This window comes from Oenanthe melanoleuca, linkage group LGE22 (assembly GCF_029582105.1).
Source record: "Oenanthe melanoleuca isolate GR-GAL-2019-014 linkage group LGE22, OMel1.0, whole genome shotgun sequence".
NCBI classification, from domain to species: domain Eukaryota; kingdom Metazoa; phylum Chordata; class Aves; order Passeriformes; family Muscicapidae; genus Oenanthe; species Oenanthe melanoleuca.
In genome coordinates, this window is record NC_079363.1 from 1,713,993 (window position 1) to 1,726,873 (window position 12,881).

Sequence of the window (12,881 nt, forward strand, 5' to 3'; positions counted from 1 at the left end):
CCTGAGTGACCCCAAAATATCCCTAAAATTTCCCTAAAATGTCCCCAAAGACCCCGAGTGACCCCAAAATGTCCCCAGATGTCCCCAAAATGTCCCCCCGAGTGACCCCCCTGTCACCCCCAGCTCCGCAGGGGCTCCAAGGCGCCCTCGGCCTTCGTCACCCTGAGCGTGGGAGAGAACAGCCAGAGGAGCAGGGTGAGGATTTGGGGGTCCCAGGGGGTTTTTGGGGGTCCCAGGGTTTTTTTTGGGGGTTTTTGGGGGTCCCAGGGGGGTTTTGGGAGGGATCCGAAGGGATTTTTTGGGGGGTTCCGCGGGAATTTTTTGGGAGATTCCGAGGGGATTTTTGGGGGGTGGGTCAGAGGGGGTTTTTAAGGGGGCTCGGGGAGGATTTGGGGGGCTCGGGGTAGATTTTGGGGGGTTTTTTGGGGTGTTCCGAGAGGATTTTTGGGGTGAATCCGAGGGGATTTTGGGAAGTTCCGAGAGGATTTTTGGGGAGACTCGGGGAGGATTTTTGGGGGATTCTGGGGATTTTTGGGGGGGGATCAAAGTGAATTTTTGGGGGGGATCCGAGGGGATTTTTGGGGGTTTCTGAGGGGATTTTGGGGGGGGGTTCCGAACCGATTTTTGGGGGTTCCGATGGGACTTTTTGGGATGGATCCGAGGGGATTTTGGGGTTCACCTGAGAGTATTTTGGGGATTCCGAGGGGGTATTTTGGGGTTCACCCGAGGGGATTTTGGGGTGAATCCGAGTGGATTTTTTGGGGATTCCGAGGGGGTATTTTGGGGATTCCGAGGGGGTATTTTGGGGTTCACCCGAGGGGATTTTGGGGTTCACCCGAGGGGATTTTGGGGTTCACCTGAGAGTATTTTGGGGATTCCGAGGGGATATTTTGGGGTTCACCTGAGGGTATTTTGGGGATTCCGAGGGGGTATTTTGGGATGGATCCGAGGGTACTTTGGGGTGAATCCGAGCGGATTTTTTGGGGTTCACCCGAAGGTATTTTGGGGATTCCGAAGGGGTATTTTGGGGTGAATCCGAGCGGATTTTTTGAGGATTCCGAGCGGATTTTTTGGGGCGCACCCCAGGATATTTTTGAGGCTCACCCCAGGATATTTTGGGGCGCACCCCAGGGTCTCACCCCCCTCTCTCCCCTCCCCCAGACCTGCGCCCCCTCCCCGGATCCCGTCTGGGACGAAGGTTTCTCCTTCCTGGTCCGGCAGCCGCGCTCCGAGTCCCTGCAGCTGCAGGTTCCTTTTGGGGCGGGGGTCGCGCCCGGGGGGTCCCGCGGGGGTCCCGCTGAGCCCGGCTGTGCCCGCAGGTGCAGGACGAGGCCGGGCCGGCCCTGGGCTCCTTCCGCTTGCCCCTGGCCCAGCTGCTGGCCCGGGACGGGCTGAGCACGGACGGCTGGGTGCCCCTGGGAGGGGGCGCGGAGCTGCTGCTGCGGGCGCAGCTCGGGGTGAGTGGGGGGCGCGGGGGGCGCGGGGGGGGTTTGGGGGGTCTGGGGGGGATTCTGGGGAGGGTTTGGGGGGAGTTTGGGGGGTCTGGGGAGGGTTTGGAGGGGTCTTGAGGAGGGTTTGGGGGGTCTCGGGAGTTTCTGGGGAGGGTTTGGGGGGTCTGGGGGGTCCTGGGGAGGGTTTGAGGGGTCTAGGGGGATTCTGGGGAGGGTTTGGGGGGGTCTTGAGGCGGGTTTGGGGGGTCTGGGGGTGTTGGGGGCTCCTGGGGAGGGTTTGGGGGGTCCTGGGGAGGGTTTGGGGGGGTTTGAGGGGGTCCTGGGGAGGGTTTGGGGGGTCCTGGGGATGGTTTGGGGGGTCCTGGGGAGGGTTTGAGGTATCTGGGGGGTCCTGAGGAGGGTTTGGGGGGTTCTGGGGAGGGTTTGGGGGCGGCTTGGGGGGTCCTGAGGAGGGTTTGGGGGGTCTCGGGAGTTTCTGGGGAGGGTTTGAGGGGTCTGGGGGGGATTCTGGAGAGAGTTTGGGGGGTCTTGAGGAGGGTTTGAGGGGTTTGGGGGGTCTGGGGTGGGTTGGGGGATCCTGGGGGGTTCCTGGGAAGGGCTTTTGGGGGGTCGCGGGGGTGCTGGGGGATTCTGTGGGGTCCTGGGGAGGGTTTGGGGGGTCCTGGGGAGGGTTTGGGGGGGTCTGGGGGAGGGTTTGGGGGGTCTCCACCCGGTACCCACCTTCTGCCCCCCCAGGTGCTGGTGCCGCAGAGCGCGGAGGGCGCGACCCCCGAGGGGGGGGAGGGGGAGCCGGAGCCCGAGCCGGAGGGGGAGGGGCAGGAGGAGGAGGCGGGGGCGCTGCGGCAGCGCCTCCCCCCGGCCGAGAGGTGAGAAACAGCCCGGGAGCCCCGACAGCGCCCGGATCCACTCCCTAATTCCCAAATTCATTCCCAAATTCATTCCCTAATTCCCAAATTCATTCCCAAATTCATTCCCTAATTCATTCCCAAATTCCCAAATTCATTCCCTAATTCATTCCCAAATTAATTCCCTAATTAATTCTTTAATTCATTCCCAGGTTAATTCTTTAGTTCATTCCCTAATTCATTCCCAAATTCCTAAATTCATTCCCAAATTCATTCCCTAATTCATTCCCAAATTCCTAAATTCATTCCCAAATTAATTCTTTAATTCATTCCCAAATTAATTCTTTAATTCATTCCCAGATTAATTCTTTAATTCATTCCCAAATTCATTCCCTAATTCATTCCCTAATTCCTAAATTCATTCCCAAATTCATTCCCTAATTCATTCCCTAATTAATTCTTTAATTCATTCCCAGATTAATTCTTTAATTCATTCCCTAATTCATTCCCTAATTCCTAAATTCATTCCCTAATTCATTCCCTAATTCATTCCCTAATTAATTCTTTAATTCATTCCCAGGTTAATTCTTTAATTCATTCCCTAATTCATCCCCTAATTCATTCCCTAATTCCTAAATTCTTTCCCAAATTCCTAAATTCATTCCCTAATTAATTCTTTAATTCATTCCCAGATTAATTCTTTAATTCATTCCCAAATTCATTCTTTAATTCATTCCCAAATTCATTCCCTAATTCATTCCCAAATTAATTCTTTAATTCATTCCCTAATTCATTCCTTAATTCATTCCCTAATTCTCAAATTCATTCCTAAATTAATTCCCAAATTCATTCCCTAATTAATTCCCAAATTCCCAAATTCATTCCCAAATTCCCAAATTCATTCCTAAATTAATTCCCAAAGTGCCAAACCCCCAAATTCCCAAATTCCCCAACCCCTAAATTCCCAAATTAAAAAATTCCCAAATTCCCAAATTCAAAAATTCCCAAATTCCCACACCCACACCGTGAGTTGCATTTGGAGTTTTTGGGGTTTTGTTTTGGGTTTTTTGAGGTTTTTATTTTGGGGTTTTTGGAGTTTTATTTTGGGAGTTTATATTGGGGTTATTGGGGTTTCTGGGGTTTTGTTTTGGGGTTTTTATTGGGGTTATTGGGGTTTTAGAGGTTTACTTTTGGGGGTTTTGGGGTTTTGGGGGTTTTTTGGGGTTTTTTGGTTTTTGTGGTTTTTGGGGTTTTGGGGGCTTTGTTTTGGGGTTTTGGTTTGTGGTTTTTGGGGCTTTTGGAGTTTTGAGGTTTTGTTGTTTTGGGTTTTTTGGTGTTTTTGTGGTTTTTTGTGGTTTTTATGGGTTTTCGGTTTTTGGTGTTTTGTTGTTTTTGGGTTTTTTGGTGTTTTGTGGATTTTGGGTTTTTTTGTGTTTTTGGTTTTTTGTTGGGTTTTTTTTTTGTGTTGTTGGTTTTTGTTTTTTTTTTGTGTGTGGGTTTTTTTTTTTGTTTTGTTTTGTTTTGTTTTTTTGTTATTTTTTTTTGTGTGTGTGTGTTTTTTTTTTTTTGTTCTGTTTTTTTTTGTGTTTTTGGGTTTTTTTGTGGATTTTGGGTCTGACCCGCCCCGCAGCCGCCCCCCGCCCCCGGCCGGGCCCCGCCTGCAGCTCTCGCTCTGGTACCACCGCGAGCAGCAGAAACTGGTGGCGATCGTGCACGGCTGCAGGTGCGGGGAAATGGGGGGGAAATGGGGGGAAATGGGGGTCCTGGGGGGTCCTGGGGGGGTCCTGGGGGTCCTGGGGGGGGGTTTGGAGGGGTCCTGAGGGGTTCTGGGGATGATTTGGGGGGTCCTGGGGGGTTCTGGGAGGGTCTGGGGGGGTCCTGAAGAGGATCTAGGGGGTCCTGGGGGTCCTGAGGATGGTTTGGGGGGGTCCTGGGGGGTCCTGAGGAGAATCTGGGGGGTCCTGGGGGTCCTGGGGATGGTTTGGGAGGGTTTGGGGGGGTCCTGGGAGGGTCTGGGGGGGTCTGGGAGGGTCTGAGGGGTCCTCGGGGGTCCTGGGGATGGTTTGGGGGGGTCTGGGGGGTCCTGGGAGGGTCTGGGAGGGTCTATGGGGGTCCTGGGAGGAGGGTTTGGGAGGGGTCCGGGGGGTCCTCGGGGGTCCTGGGGGTTCCTGGGAGGGGTTTGGGGAGGATTTGGGGGGTCCTGAGGAGGGTTTGGAGGGTCCTGGGGGTCCTGGGAGGGTCTGGGGGGGGGGGTCCGGGGGGTCCTCGGGGGTCCTGGGGGTTCCTGGGAGGGGGTTTGCGGGTCCTGGGGATGGTTTGGGGGGGATCTGTGGGGGGTCTGAGGGGTCCTGAGGAGGATTTGGAGGGTCTTGAGGGTCCTGGGGAGGGTTTGGGGGTCTGGGGGGTTCTGGGGATGATTTGGGGGGTCCTGGGGGGTTCTGGGAGGGTCTGGGGGGGTCCTGAAGAGGATCTAGGGGGTCCTGGGGGTCCTGAGGATGGTTTGGGGGGGTCCTGGGGGGTCCTGAGGAGAATCTGGGGGGTCCTGGGGGTCCTGGGGATGGTTTGGGAGGGTTTGGGGGGGTCCTGGGAGGGTCTGGGGGGGTCTGGGAGGGTCCTCGGGGTCCTCGGGGGTCCTGAGGAGGATCTGGGGGGTCCTGGGGGGTCCTGGGAGGGTCTGGGGGGGGGTCTGGGGAGGGGTTTAGGGGTCCTGGGGATGGTTTGGGGGGGTCTGGGGGGTACCAGGAGGGTCTGGGGGGTCCTGGGGGGGATTTGGGGGGTCTATGGGGATCCTGGGAGGAGGGTCTGGGGGGGTCTGGGAGAGTCTGGGGGTCCTTGGAAGTCCTGGGGGGTCCTGGGAGGGTCTGGGGAGGGTTTGGGGGAGTCTATGGGGGTCCTGGGAGGGGGTTTGGGGTGTCCTGGGGGTCCTGGGAGGGTCTCGGGGGGGTCCGGGGGGTCCTCGGAGGTCCTGGGGGTTCCTGGGAGGGGGTTTGCGGGTCCTGGGGATGGTTTGGGGGGGATCTGTGGGGGGTCTGAGGGGTCCTGAGGAGGATTTGGAGGGTCTTGGGGGGTCCTGGGGAGGGTTTGGGGGTCTGGGGGGTTCTGAGGATGGTTTGGGGGGTCCTGGGGGGAACTGGGGAGGGTTTGGGGGGTCCTGAGAAAGGTTTGGGGGGTCCTGGGGAGGATTTGGGTGATCCTGGGGGATCTTGAGGAGGGTTTGGGTAGAATTTGGGGGGATCCTGGGGGGTCCTGAAGAGGATTTGGGGGTGTCTGGGGGTCCTGGGAGGTCCTGGGGGGTCCTGGGGAGGATTTGGATGGTCTGGGGGGGTCCTGAGGAGGATTTGGGGGGTCCTGAGGAGGGTTTGGGGAGCATTTGGGGGATCCTGGGGGGTCCTGGGGAGGGTTTGGGGAGGATTTGGGGGGTCCTGGGGAGGGTTTGGGGAGCATTTGGGGGATCCTGGGGAGTCCTGGGGAGGGTTTGGGGAGGATTTGGGGGATCCTGAGGAGGGTTTGAGCGGACCAAGGGGATGTGGGGGGTCTCCAGACGGGGACCCCCAGTTCTGCCCCCCCTCGCAGGGAGCTGCGCCCCCCGCCCCGGGAGCTGCCGGACCCCTACGTGTCGCTGGCGCTGCTCCCCGAGCGCGGCCGCTCCAAGCGCAAAACGGGGGTGCAGCGGCGGACCCTGAACCCCGAGTTCAACGAGAGGTGAGGAGGGGGCGCGGGGGGGGGGTCCCGGCCCGCCCGGCCCGGCCCGGCTCAGCCCGGTTCGCTCCGGTTCGCTCCGGTTCGCTCCGGTTCCGCCCAGGTTCGAGTGGGAGCTGCCCCTGGAGGAGGCGGCGCGGCGGCGCCTGGAGGCGGCCGTGAAATGCACCGTGAACTTCGTGACCCGCGAGAAGGGGGCGCTGGGCAAGGTGGGGGGTCCGGGGGGGTCCGGGGGGGGTCCTGGGGGGTCCTGGGGGGAGTTTGGAGGGGATTTGGGTGGTCTAAGGGGGTCCTGGGGAGGGTCTCGGGGAATCCTGGGGAGGGTTTAGGGGGGTGCGAGGGGTCCTGGGGGCTTTGGGGAGGGTTTGAGGGGTCTGGGGGGGTCCTGGGGGGAGTTTGGAGGGGATTTGGGTGGTCTAGGGGGGGGTCTGCGGGGGTCCTGGGGAGGGTTTGGGCAGGATTTGGGGGGTTCTGGGGAGCGTTTGGGGGGCTCCGAGAGAGTCCTGGGGAGGGGTTGGGGAGAGTTTGAGGGGTCTGGGGGGTCCTGGGGAGGGTTTGGGGGGGTCTGGGGGGTCCTGGGGGGTTATGGGAAGGGGTTGGGGGATCCTGAGGGTGTCCTGGGGAGGGTTTTGGGGGTCCTTGGGGAGATTTGGGAGGTCCCAGGGATGGCTTGGGGAGGGTTTGAGGGGTCTGGGAGGGTCCTGGGGGGGGGGGGTTTGGGGGTCCCAGGGAGGGTTTGGGGGGATTTGGAGGAGATTTGGGTGGTCTAGGGGGTCATGGGGAGGGTTTTGGGGATCCTGGGGAGGGTTTTGGGGGTCTGGGGGTCCCGGGGAGCCCCCCCCGAGCGTTTGTTTCCCCTCAGCTGCAGCTGGACCTGGCGCAGGTGGATCTGTCCGAGGGGGGGCCGCGCTGGTGAGCGGGGCTGGGGGCGCGGGGGGGGCTGGGGGGGTCTGGGGGTGTCTCTGGGGGGGTCGGGGGGGTCTCTGGGGGGTCTGGGGGTGTCTCTGTGACTGCCCCCCCCCCGTCACCCCCCCATTGTCCCCCCCCAGGTACGAGCTGCAGGATGAGCGGAGCCTCCCCTAAATTTGGGGACCCCCCCCAAGTCCCCACGGGGGGGGCTCGGGGGGGGGGCTCGGGACCCCCCCCCCCACTGCTGCCGCCCCCCCCCATCACCAAAGAGGCGCCGGGCCCCTCCCCCCCCGCCCCCCCCCTCCTCGTGCCTTGCACCCCCAGAACGGGGGGACCCCCCAGATCCGGGGGGCGCTTGTTGGAGCTGCTGCTGTCACCGCGGGGTGTCCCCAGGGTGCCACTGCCAGAGTGGTACCGGGATGGCACCGGGTGTCACCGGGATACCGGGATGGCACCGGGATGTCTCTGGGATGTCACCGAGTGTCACCGGGATGTCACCGGGGTGCCACCGCCAGGCCACTGCCATGACGCCACCACCGCGATGCCACTGCTGCCACCGGATGTCACCAGATGTCCCTGGGGTGTCACCGGGATGTCACCGGTGTCACCGGGTGTCACCGGGTGTCACCGGGATGTCCCTGGGATGTCCCTGGGATGTCACCGGGATGTCACCGGGATGTCACCGGAATGTCCCTGGGATGTCACCGGCTGTCACCGCGCCGCCACCGCCGCGCCCCCCCCTCGCTGCCTTGCCGGGGCTGCGTCCCCGTCCCCTCCCCCCGCGCTAATAAAGGAGGGAGGACACGGCGGTGGCTTCGTGTGACGTGGGGATGTCCCCAGGGGTGTCCCCGAAGTGGGTGCTGATGGGGGCGGGGGGTCCTTGGGGTGTCACTTTGGGGTGTCCCCAGTGGGGTCCGAATGTCGGATGTCCCCTGGGGTGTCACCTGAGGTGTCCAGTCGGGGGTGACCTCCCTGGGGTGTCCCCGGGGGTGTCCCCAGTGGGGGTGGGTGACACTTTGGGGCGTCTCCGTGGGATCTGAGTGCTGAGTGTCCCTTTGGGGTGTCCCCTGGGTGTTCCTTGGGGTGTCCAGTCGCGGGTGACCCCCCTGAGGTGTCCCCGGGGGTGTCCCCCGTGGAGGTGGGTGTCCCTTTGGGGTGTCCCCCGTGGGGTGCAGACACTGGGTGACCTCCCTGAGGTGTCCCTTGTGATGTCCCCTGAGGTGTCCAATCGCGGGTGTCCCCTGGGGTGTCCCCTGGGGTGTCCCCGAGGGGGGTGGCGCTGCCATCTCCGTGCCCATCTATAGCCAAAACATCCCCCGCGGGAACCGGGGCGCGGCCCCGCGCGGCCCCGCCCCTCATGAATAATTAACTCGCTCATTAGCGCCGTGACGCAGCCGCGCGGTGACGCCCGAGCGCGCAAGGACCGGACGGGAGCAGCAGCCGCCGCCATGGTGCGCACCGGGAACCGGGAACCGGGACCGGGACCGGGAACCGGGATGGGCACCGGGATGGGCACCGGCACCGGGAGCGCCGGGCGGGGCGGGGGCCGGGGGTCGCGGTGGGGAGGGGATTTGGGGCGGGGATGGCGCGGGGGGTCCCGGCGGCACCGGGCGGGCACCGGGCGGGCACCGGGCGCGGGGGGTCCCGGGGCAGCGGCCGCTCCATCCGCGGGCGGTGCCGCCCCCGGTTCCCGCTGACCGCCGCGCTCTCCCCGCAGTGCGACTTCTCGGAGGAGCAGACCGCGGGTGAGTGAGCGGCACCGGGCACCGGGCACCGGGCACCGGGAGCGAGCGGAGCCCCCCGAGCTCGGGGCGCGGCCAAGGGACCCCCCGGTCCCGGTTCCGCCGCTCCCGGCGCTTCCTGCGCGGCCTCGGGCGGGGCCTTTCCCGGTGCAAAGTCCGGCCCGGGCGGGGCCGTTCGTACCGGGGGATGGGAACACCGGATCGGGGCTGCGGGGCTGGGCTGAGCACCGGGACGGGAACCGGGACAGGAACCGGGACAGGAACCGGGACCGGGGGGGTTCGGGCCCCTCCTGCGCAATTTGCCCTTATATGGGCATGGCGCGCGCGGCCGCGCATTCCTGCGGGGCGGGGCCGCGGGTTCCGGAGCGCTCCCGGTTACCGGGACCCGCCGGGATCATCCGGGTTACCGGGACCCACCGGGATCCTCCCGGTTACCGGGACCCGCCGGGATCATCCGGGTCCTACCGGGACCCGCCGGGATCCTCCCGGTTACCGGGACCCACCGGGATCCTCCCGGTTACCGGGACCCGCCGGGATCATCCGGGTCCTACCGGGACCCGCCGGGATCCTCCCGCTCCCCCCGGAGCCATCAGGCACCGGCAGCATCCCCGCGGGCGGGGGCCCGACCTGCATCCCGGGCGGCGTCGGGTTCCACCGGGAAACCGGATCCCAGCGGGAACCGGATCCCAGCGGGGAGCGACACCCGAGCCGCGGCCGGGACGGGTTTCGGGGTCCCGGGGATGCGGCTGTGGGGTCCCCGAGGTGTTCGGTACCGGGGGTGCCGGAGGAGCAAACCGGGTGGTCCCGGAGTCCCGCGATGTTGTCACAGGGATTCCCGGTGTCCCGGTGCCATAGACACGGATTTAGGGGGTCCCGGTGCTGCTGATTTTGGGGTCCCGGGGTGTTTGGAGTCCCGGGACCACTGAGCCAGGGGAGAGTCCCGGTGTCCCGGTGGTCCCGTGGGTGACCCGGGAGGTCCCGGTGGTCCCGGTGGGGGTCCCGGTGGTCCCGCCCTGACCTGGGGGCGTTCTGTCGGTCCCGGGGGGGTTCTGTCCGTCCCGGTGGTCTCACACTGACCCGGGGGAATCCCGGTGGTCCCGCCCTGACCCGGGGGGGTTCTGTCGGTCCCGCCCTGACCTGGGGGGATCCCGGTGGTCCCGCCCTGACCCGGGGGGGTACTGTCGGTCCCGGGGGGGTTCTGTCGGTCCCGGTGGTCCTGCCCTGACCTGGGGGGGTTCTGTCGGTCCCGGTGGCCCCGCCCTGACCTGGGGGGGTTCTGTCCGTCCCGGTGGTCTCACACTGACCCGGGGGAGTCCCGGTGGTCCCGCCCTGACCCGGGGGGGTTCTGTCGGTCCCGGGGGGGTTCTGTCGGTCCCGGTGGTCCCGCCCTGACCCGGGGGTTTCTGTCGGTCCCGGTGGCCCCGCCCTGACCCGGGGGGTTTCTGTCGGTCCCGGTGGTCCCGCCCTGACCCGGGGGGTTCTGTCGGTCCCGCCCTGACCCGGGGCTCCGGCAGAGTTCAAGGAGGCGTTCCAGCTCTTTGACCGCACGGGCGATGGGAAGATCCTGTACAGCCAGTGCGGGGACGTGATGCGGGCGCTGGGGCAGAACCCGACCAACGCCGAGGTGATGAAGGTGCTGGGCAACCCCAAGAGCGATGGTGAGTGGTGGGAGGGGGGAATCCCCCCCTTGCCCACCCCCCGGGGACCCCCGGGACCCCCACCCACGGCTGCTGTCCCGCAGAGATGAACGTGAAGACGCTGAGCTTCGAGCAGTTCCTGCCCATGATGCAGACGATCGCCAAGAACAAGGACCAGGGCTGCTTCGAGGATTACGTGGAGGGGCTGCGGGTGTTCGACAAGGAGGGCAACGGCACCGTCATGGGGGCTGAGATCCGCCACGTCCTCGTCACCCTGGGTGAGCCCCCAGCCCCCCCTGCCCACCCCCCGAATCCCAGTTCCCACCCGGGGAGGTTTGGGGATGGGAGGTGCGATCCCAGGATTTGGGGTGGGGTCCCCACGGGGTGCAGATCTCGGTGGACGCCTCCAAATGTTGCAGGATGAGGGTTACAGAGGGTGAAAGGACACAGTAACTCTTGAGTGGTGGGAGAAAGAACAGAGAGAACAGTTTGTTCATGGCTTTAAATAACAATTTGTGAAGAACAAAATACGGATGGTTCATGAAAAACAAAATACAGGCAGCTCATAAAAAACAAAACACAGGCGGGTCATAAAAAACAAAATACAGTTCATAAAAAACAAAATACAGACAGTTCATGAAGAACAAAATACAGACAGTTCATGAAAAACAAAATACAGGCAGTTCATAAAAAACAAAATACAGTTCATTGCTCAGAGGAGACACCTCTCATCCCAGGCTTCTCACGGATCCAGCAGGTGTTTATCTTTTTGTTGTAATTCTTTCTCTTGTGTTTACAGTAGAGAAAGAGGCTCTAGCTTGGGAAAAATCCTGGCTGAGCCTGAGAAAGTTAAACTGGAAAAATCCTTTAAGATTCTCCCTGTAATGGGCACAAGGGGGTTCCCAGTGGATTGGGGGTCCTGGAGGCAGAGAACTGGGGGGGTTCTGGTGCACCGGGGGGTCCCAGAGGTGCTGACATGGGGAGGGGTCTCAGTGTCTTGGTGGTCCTGGAGACACCGATAGGGGTCCAGCTGTTCTGGGGGTGCTGCTGGCACAGGATGGGTCTGGGGGCCTGAGGGTCCTGGTGGCACCAATCTGAGCCTTTGAGGACCCCCCCAAACCCAGAGACCCCCCCAGGGTGACACAGGTGTCCCCACAGGTGAGAAGATGACGGAGGAGGAGGTGGAGCAGCTGGTGGCCGGGCACGAGGACAGCAACGGCTGCATCAACTACGAAGGTGAGGGCCGGGGGTCCCGGGGGGTCCCGGGGGGTCCTGGGGGTCCCGGGGGTCCCAGGGGGGTCACCCACAGCCCCACCCCCTCCCTGACCATCATGTCTCGTTCCTTCCCCCCAGCCTTTGTGCGACACATCTTGTCAGGGTGACGCCGCAGGGGTAACGCCTCCCCCCGCCCCCTCCTCAGTTACTTCGTTTATTTTTCATTCCTTCCTTTTTTTTCCTTTTTTTTTGGTTTTTTTTTTTTTTAACTCCTGCCCTAACGTCTTTTTTTTTTTTTTCTAATTAAAAAAAAAAAAAGCAGAAAAAAAAAAAAAAAAAAAAGGCCGCCTGGTTCCTGCTCTTGGTGCCCCCCAACCCCCGCATGCCCCTCTGCATGGAGCCCCCCCTGCGTGCCAGGGCTGGATTTGGGGAGGGGGCTGCAGGAGCCCCCCCTGCCCGCGGGGCTGCCGGGTCCTCCCTGCGCTCTTGAGCCGTTTTTGACTTTTGGTTTTCCTGCCTCTCTCCGGGATTTTGGGGTGGGGGGGCCGGCAGAGCTTTCCTGACCCCCTCCTCTCTTCTCTCCACAGAGCTGGTCCGGATGGTGCTGAGCGGCTGAAGACCCCTCCCCATCATTCTGTGCCCCCTCCTCATTCTCTGTCCCCTCCTCACTCGATTTTGTGCCTTTTTCCCTCATTTTTCTGTCACCACCACCCCGTCCCCAATGTCCCCCCCTCAGCCCCACCGGCTAAATTATTGCTCCACACATCAAATAAAGGCTCAGAATTGTCCTTGTGCCCCCTCCCCTCGTGTGTGTCCCACCCCCCCAGACAAACCCAACACCACCAGGCCGCTTCTTCCCGCCCCGGGGACTTGGAATTTTTATTTTTATTGGTTTTTTAAAAAAAGAAACGAACAGAAAAAAAAAAACCAGAACAACAACAAAAAAAAACAAAACCAAAAAAGGGATGATGATGAGGAGGAGGAGGAGGAGCTGGGAGGGGGGAGGTTTTTTGTTTTTTTTTGGAGGGGGGGAAATGCCCATGAGCCAGGTGGGATTGGAGCTGTCTCATAAATAACCGGGGGGAGCAGAGACCCGGCCCCCCCCGGGAGACCAACACTTAAATAAAATCCGGGACAATCATAAAAAAAGACCAAAGCTGGGGGAGGAGGAGGAGGAGGAGGAGGAGGAGGGGCAGGGAGGGGGGGGGGGAGGGGGTCGCTGGGGCCGGTCTGGGGGGGCTGCAGCGTCCGGGGGGGCTCAGGCCGGGGGTCTCACTGGGTGGGGGGCACGGGGGTGGCCGTGCTGGGGGTGGGCACGATGGGCTCCGGCTGCAGGGGGGGACCTTGGTCTGCGGGGAGAGAAACAAGAACGGGGCGTGGGGT

At 62.2% G+C, this 12,881-nt stretch overlaps 3 protein-coding genes across 4 annotated transcripts in view; 2 read left to right on the plus strand and 1 right to left on the minus strand.

The window, feature by feature from the left end:
• ESYT1 (extended synaptotagmin 1) overlaps window positions 1–7,711 on the plus strand; it is a 31,952-nt gene extending 24,241 nt beyond the window's left edge. Inside the window, exons 23-31 of the mRNA XM_056514953.1 lie at window positions 124–195; window positions 1,162–1,248; window positions 1,320–1,457; window positions 2,187–2,317; window positions 3,927–4,019; window positions 5,870–5,998; window positions 6,099–6,204; window positions 6,858–6,907; window positions 7,045–7,711. Of these exons, the coding sequence (XP_056370928.1) occupies window positions 124–195; window positions 1,162–1,248; window positions 1,320–1,457; window positions 2,187–2,317; window positions 3,927–4,019; window positions 5,870–5,998; window positions 6,099–6,204; window positions 6,858–6,907; window positions 7,045–7,078 (840 nt within the window). The 3' untranslated portion in view covers window positions 7,079–7,711. The remainder of the gene's footprint in view (window positions 1–123; window positions 196–1,161; window positions 1,249–1,319; window positions 1,458–2,186; window positions 2,318–3,926; window positions 4,020–5,869; window positions 5,999–6,098; window positions 6,205–6,857; window positions 6,908–7,044) is intronic.
• A 522-nt stretch (window positions 7,712–8,233) lies between these two features.
• MYL6 (myosin light chain 6) lies at window positions 8,234–12,286 on the plus strand. Of its 2 annotated transcripts, XM_056515038.1 has the most exons (7): window positions 8,277–8,355; window positions 8,622–8,649; window positions 10,161–10,304; window positions 10,388–10,561; window positions 11,442–11,519; window positions 11,637–11,675; window positions 12,086–12,286. In XM_056515038.1, the coding sequence occupies exons 1-6, from the start codon at window positions 8,353–8,355 to the stop codon at window positions 11,663–11,665; spliced, it is 456 nt and encodes a 151-aa protein (XP_056371013.1). In that variant the 5' UTR covers window positions 8,277–8,352; the 3' UTR covers window positions 11,666–11,675; window positions 12,086–12,286. The 2 variants fall into 2 exon arrangements, with proteins under 2 accessions (XP_056371012.1, XP_056371013.1); XM_056515037.1 differs by lacking the exon at window positions 11,637–11,675 and having other exon boundaries at window positions 8,234–8,355.
• Window positions 12,287–12,770: 484 nt separating this feature from the next.
• Window positions 12,771–12,881, minus strand: part of RNF41 (ring finger protein 41) — a 9,338-nt gene continuing 9,227 nt past the window's right edge. Inside the window, exon 5 of the mRNA XM_056515150.1 lies at window positions 12,771–12,847. Coding sequence (XP_056371125.1) covers window positions 12,771–12,847 — 77 coding nt within the window. The remainder of the gene's footprint in view (window positions 12,848–12,881) is intronic.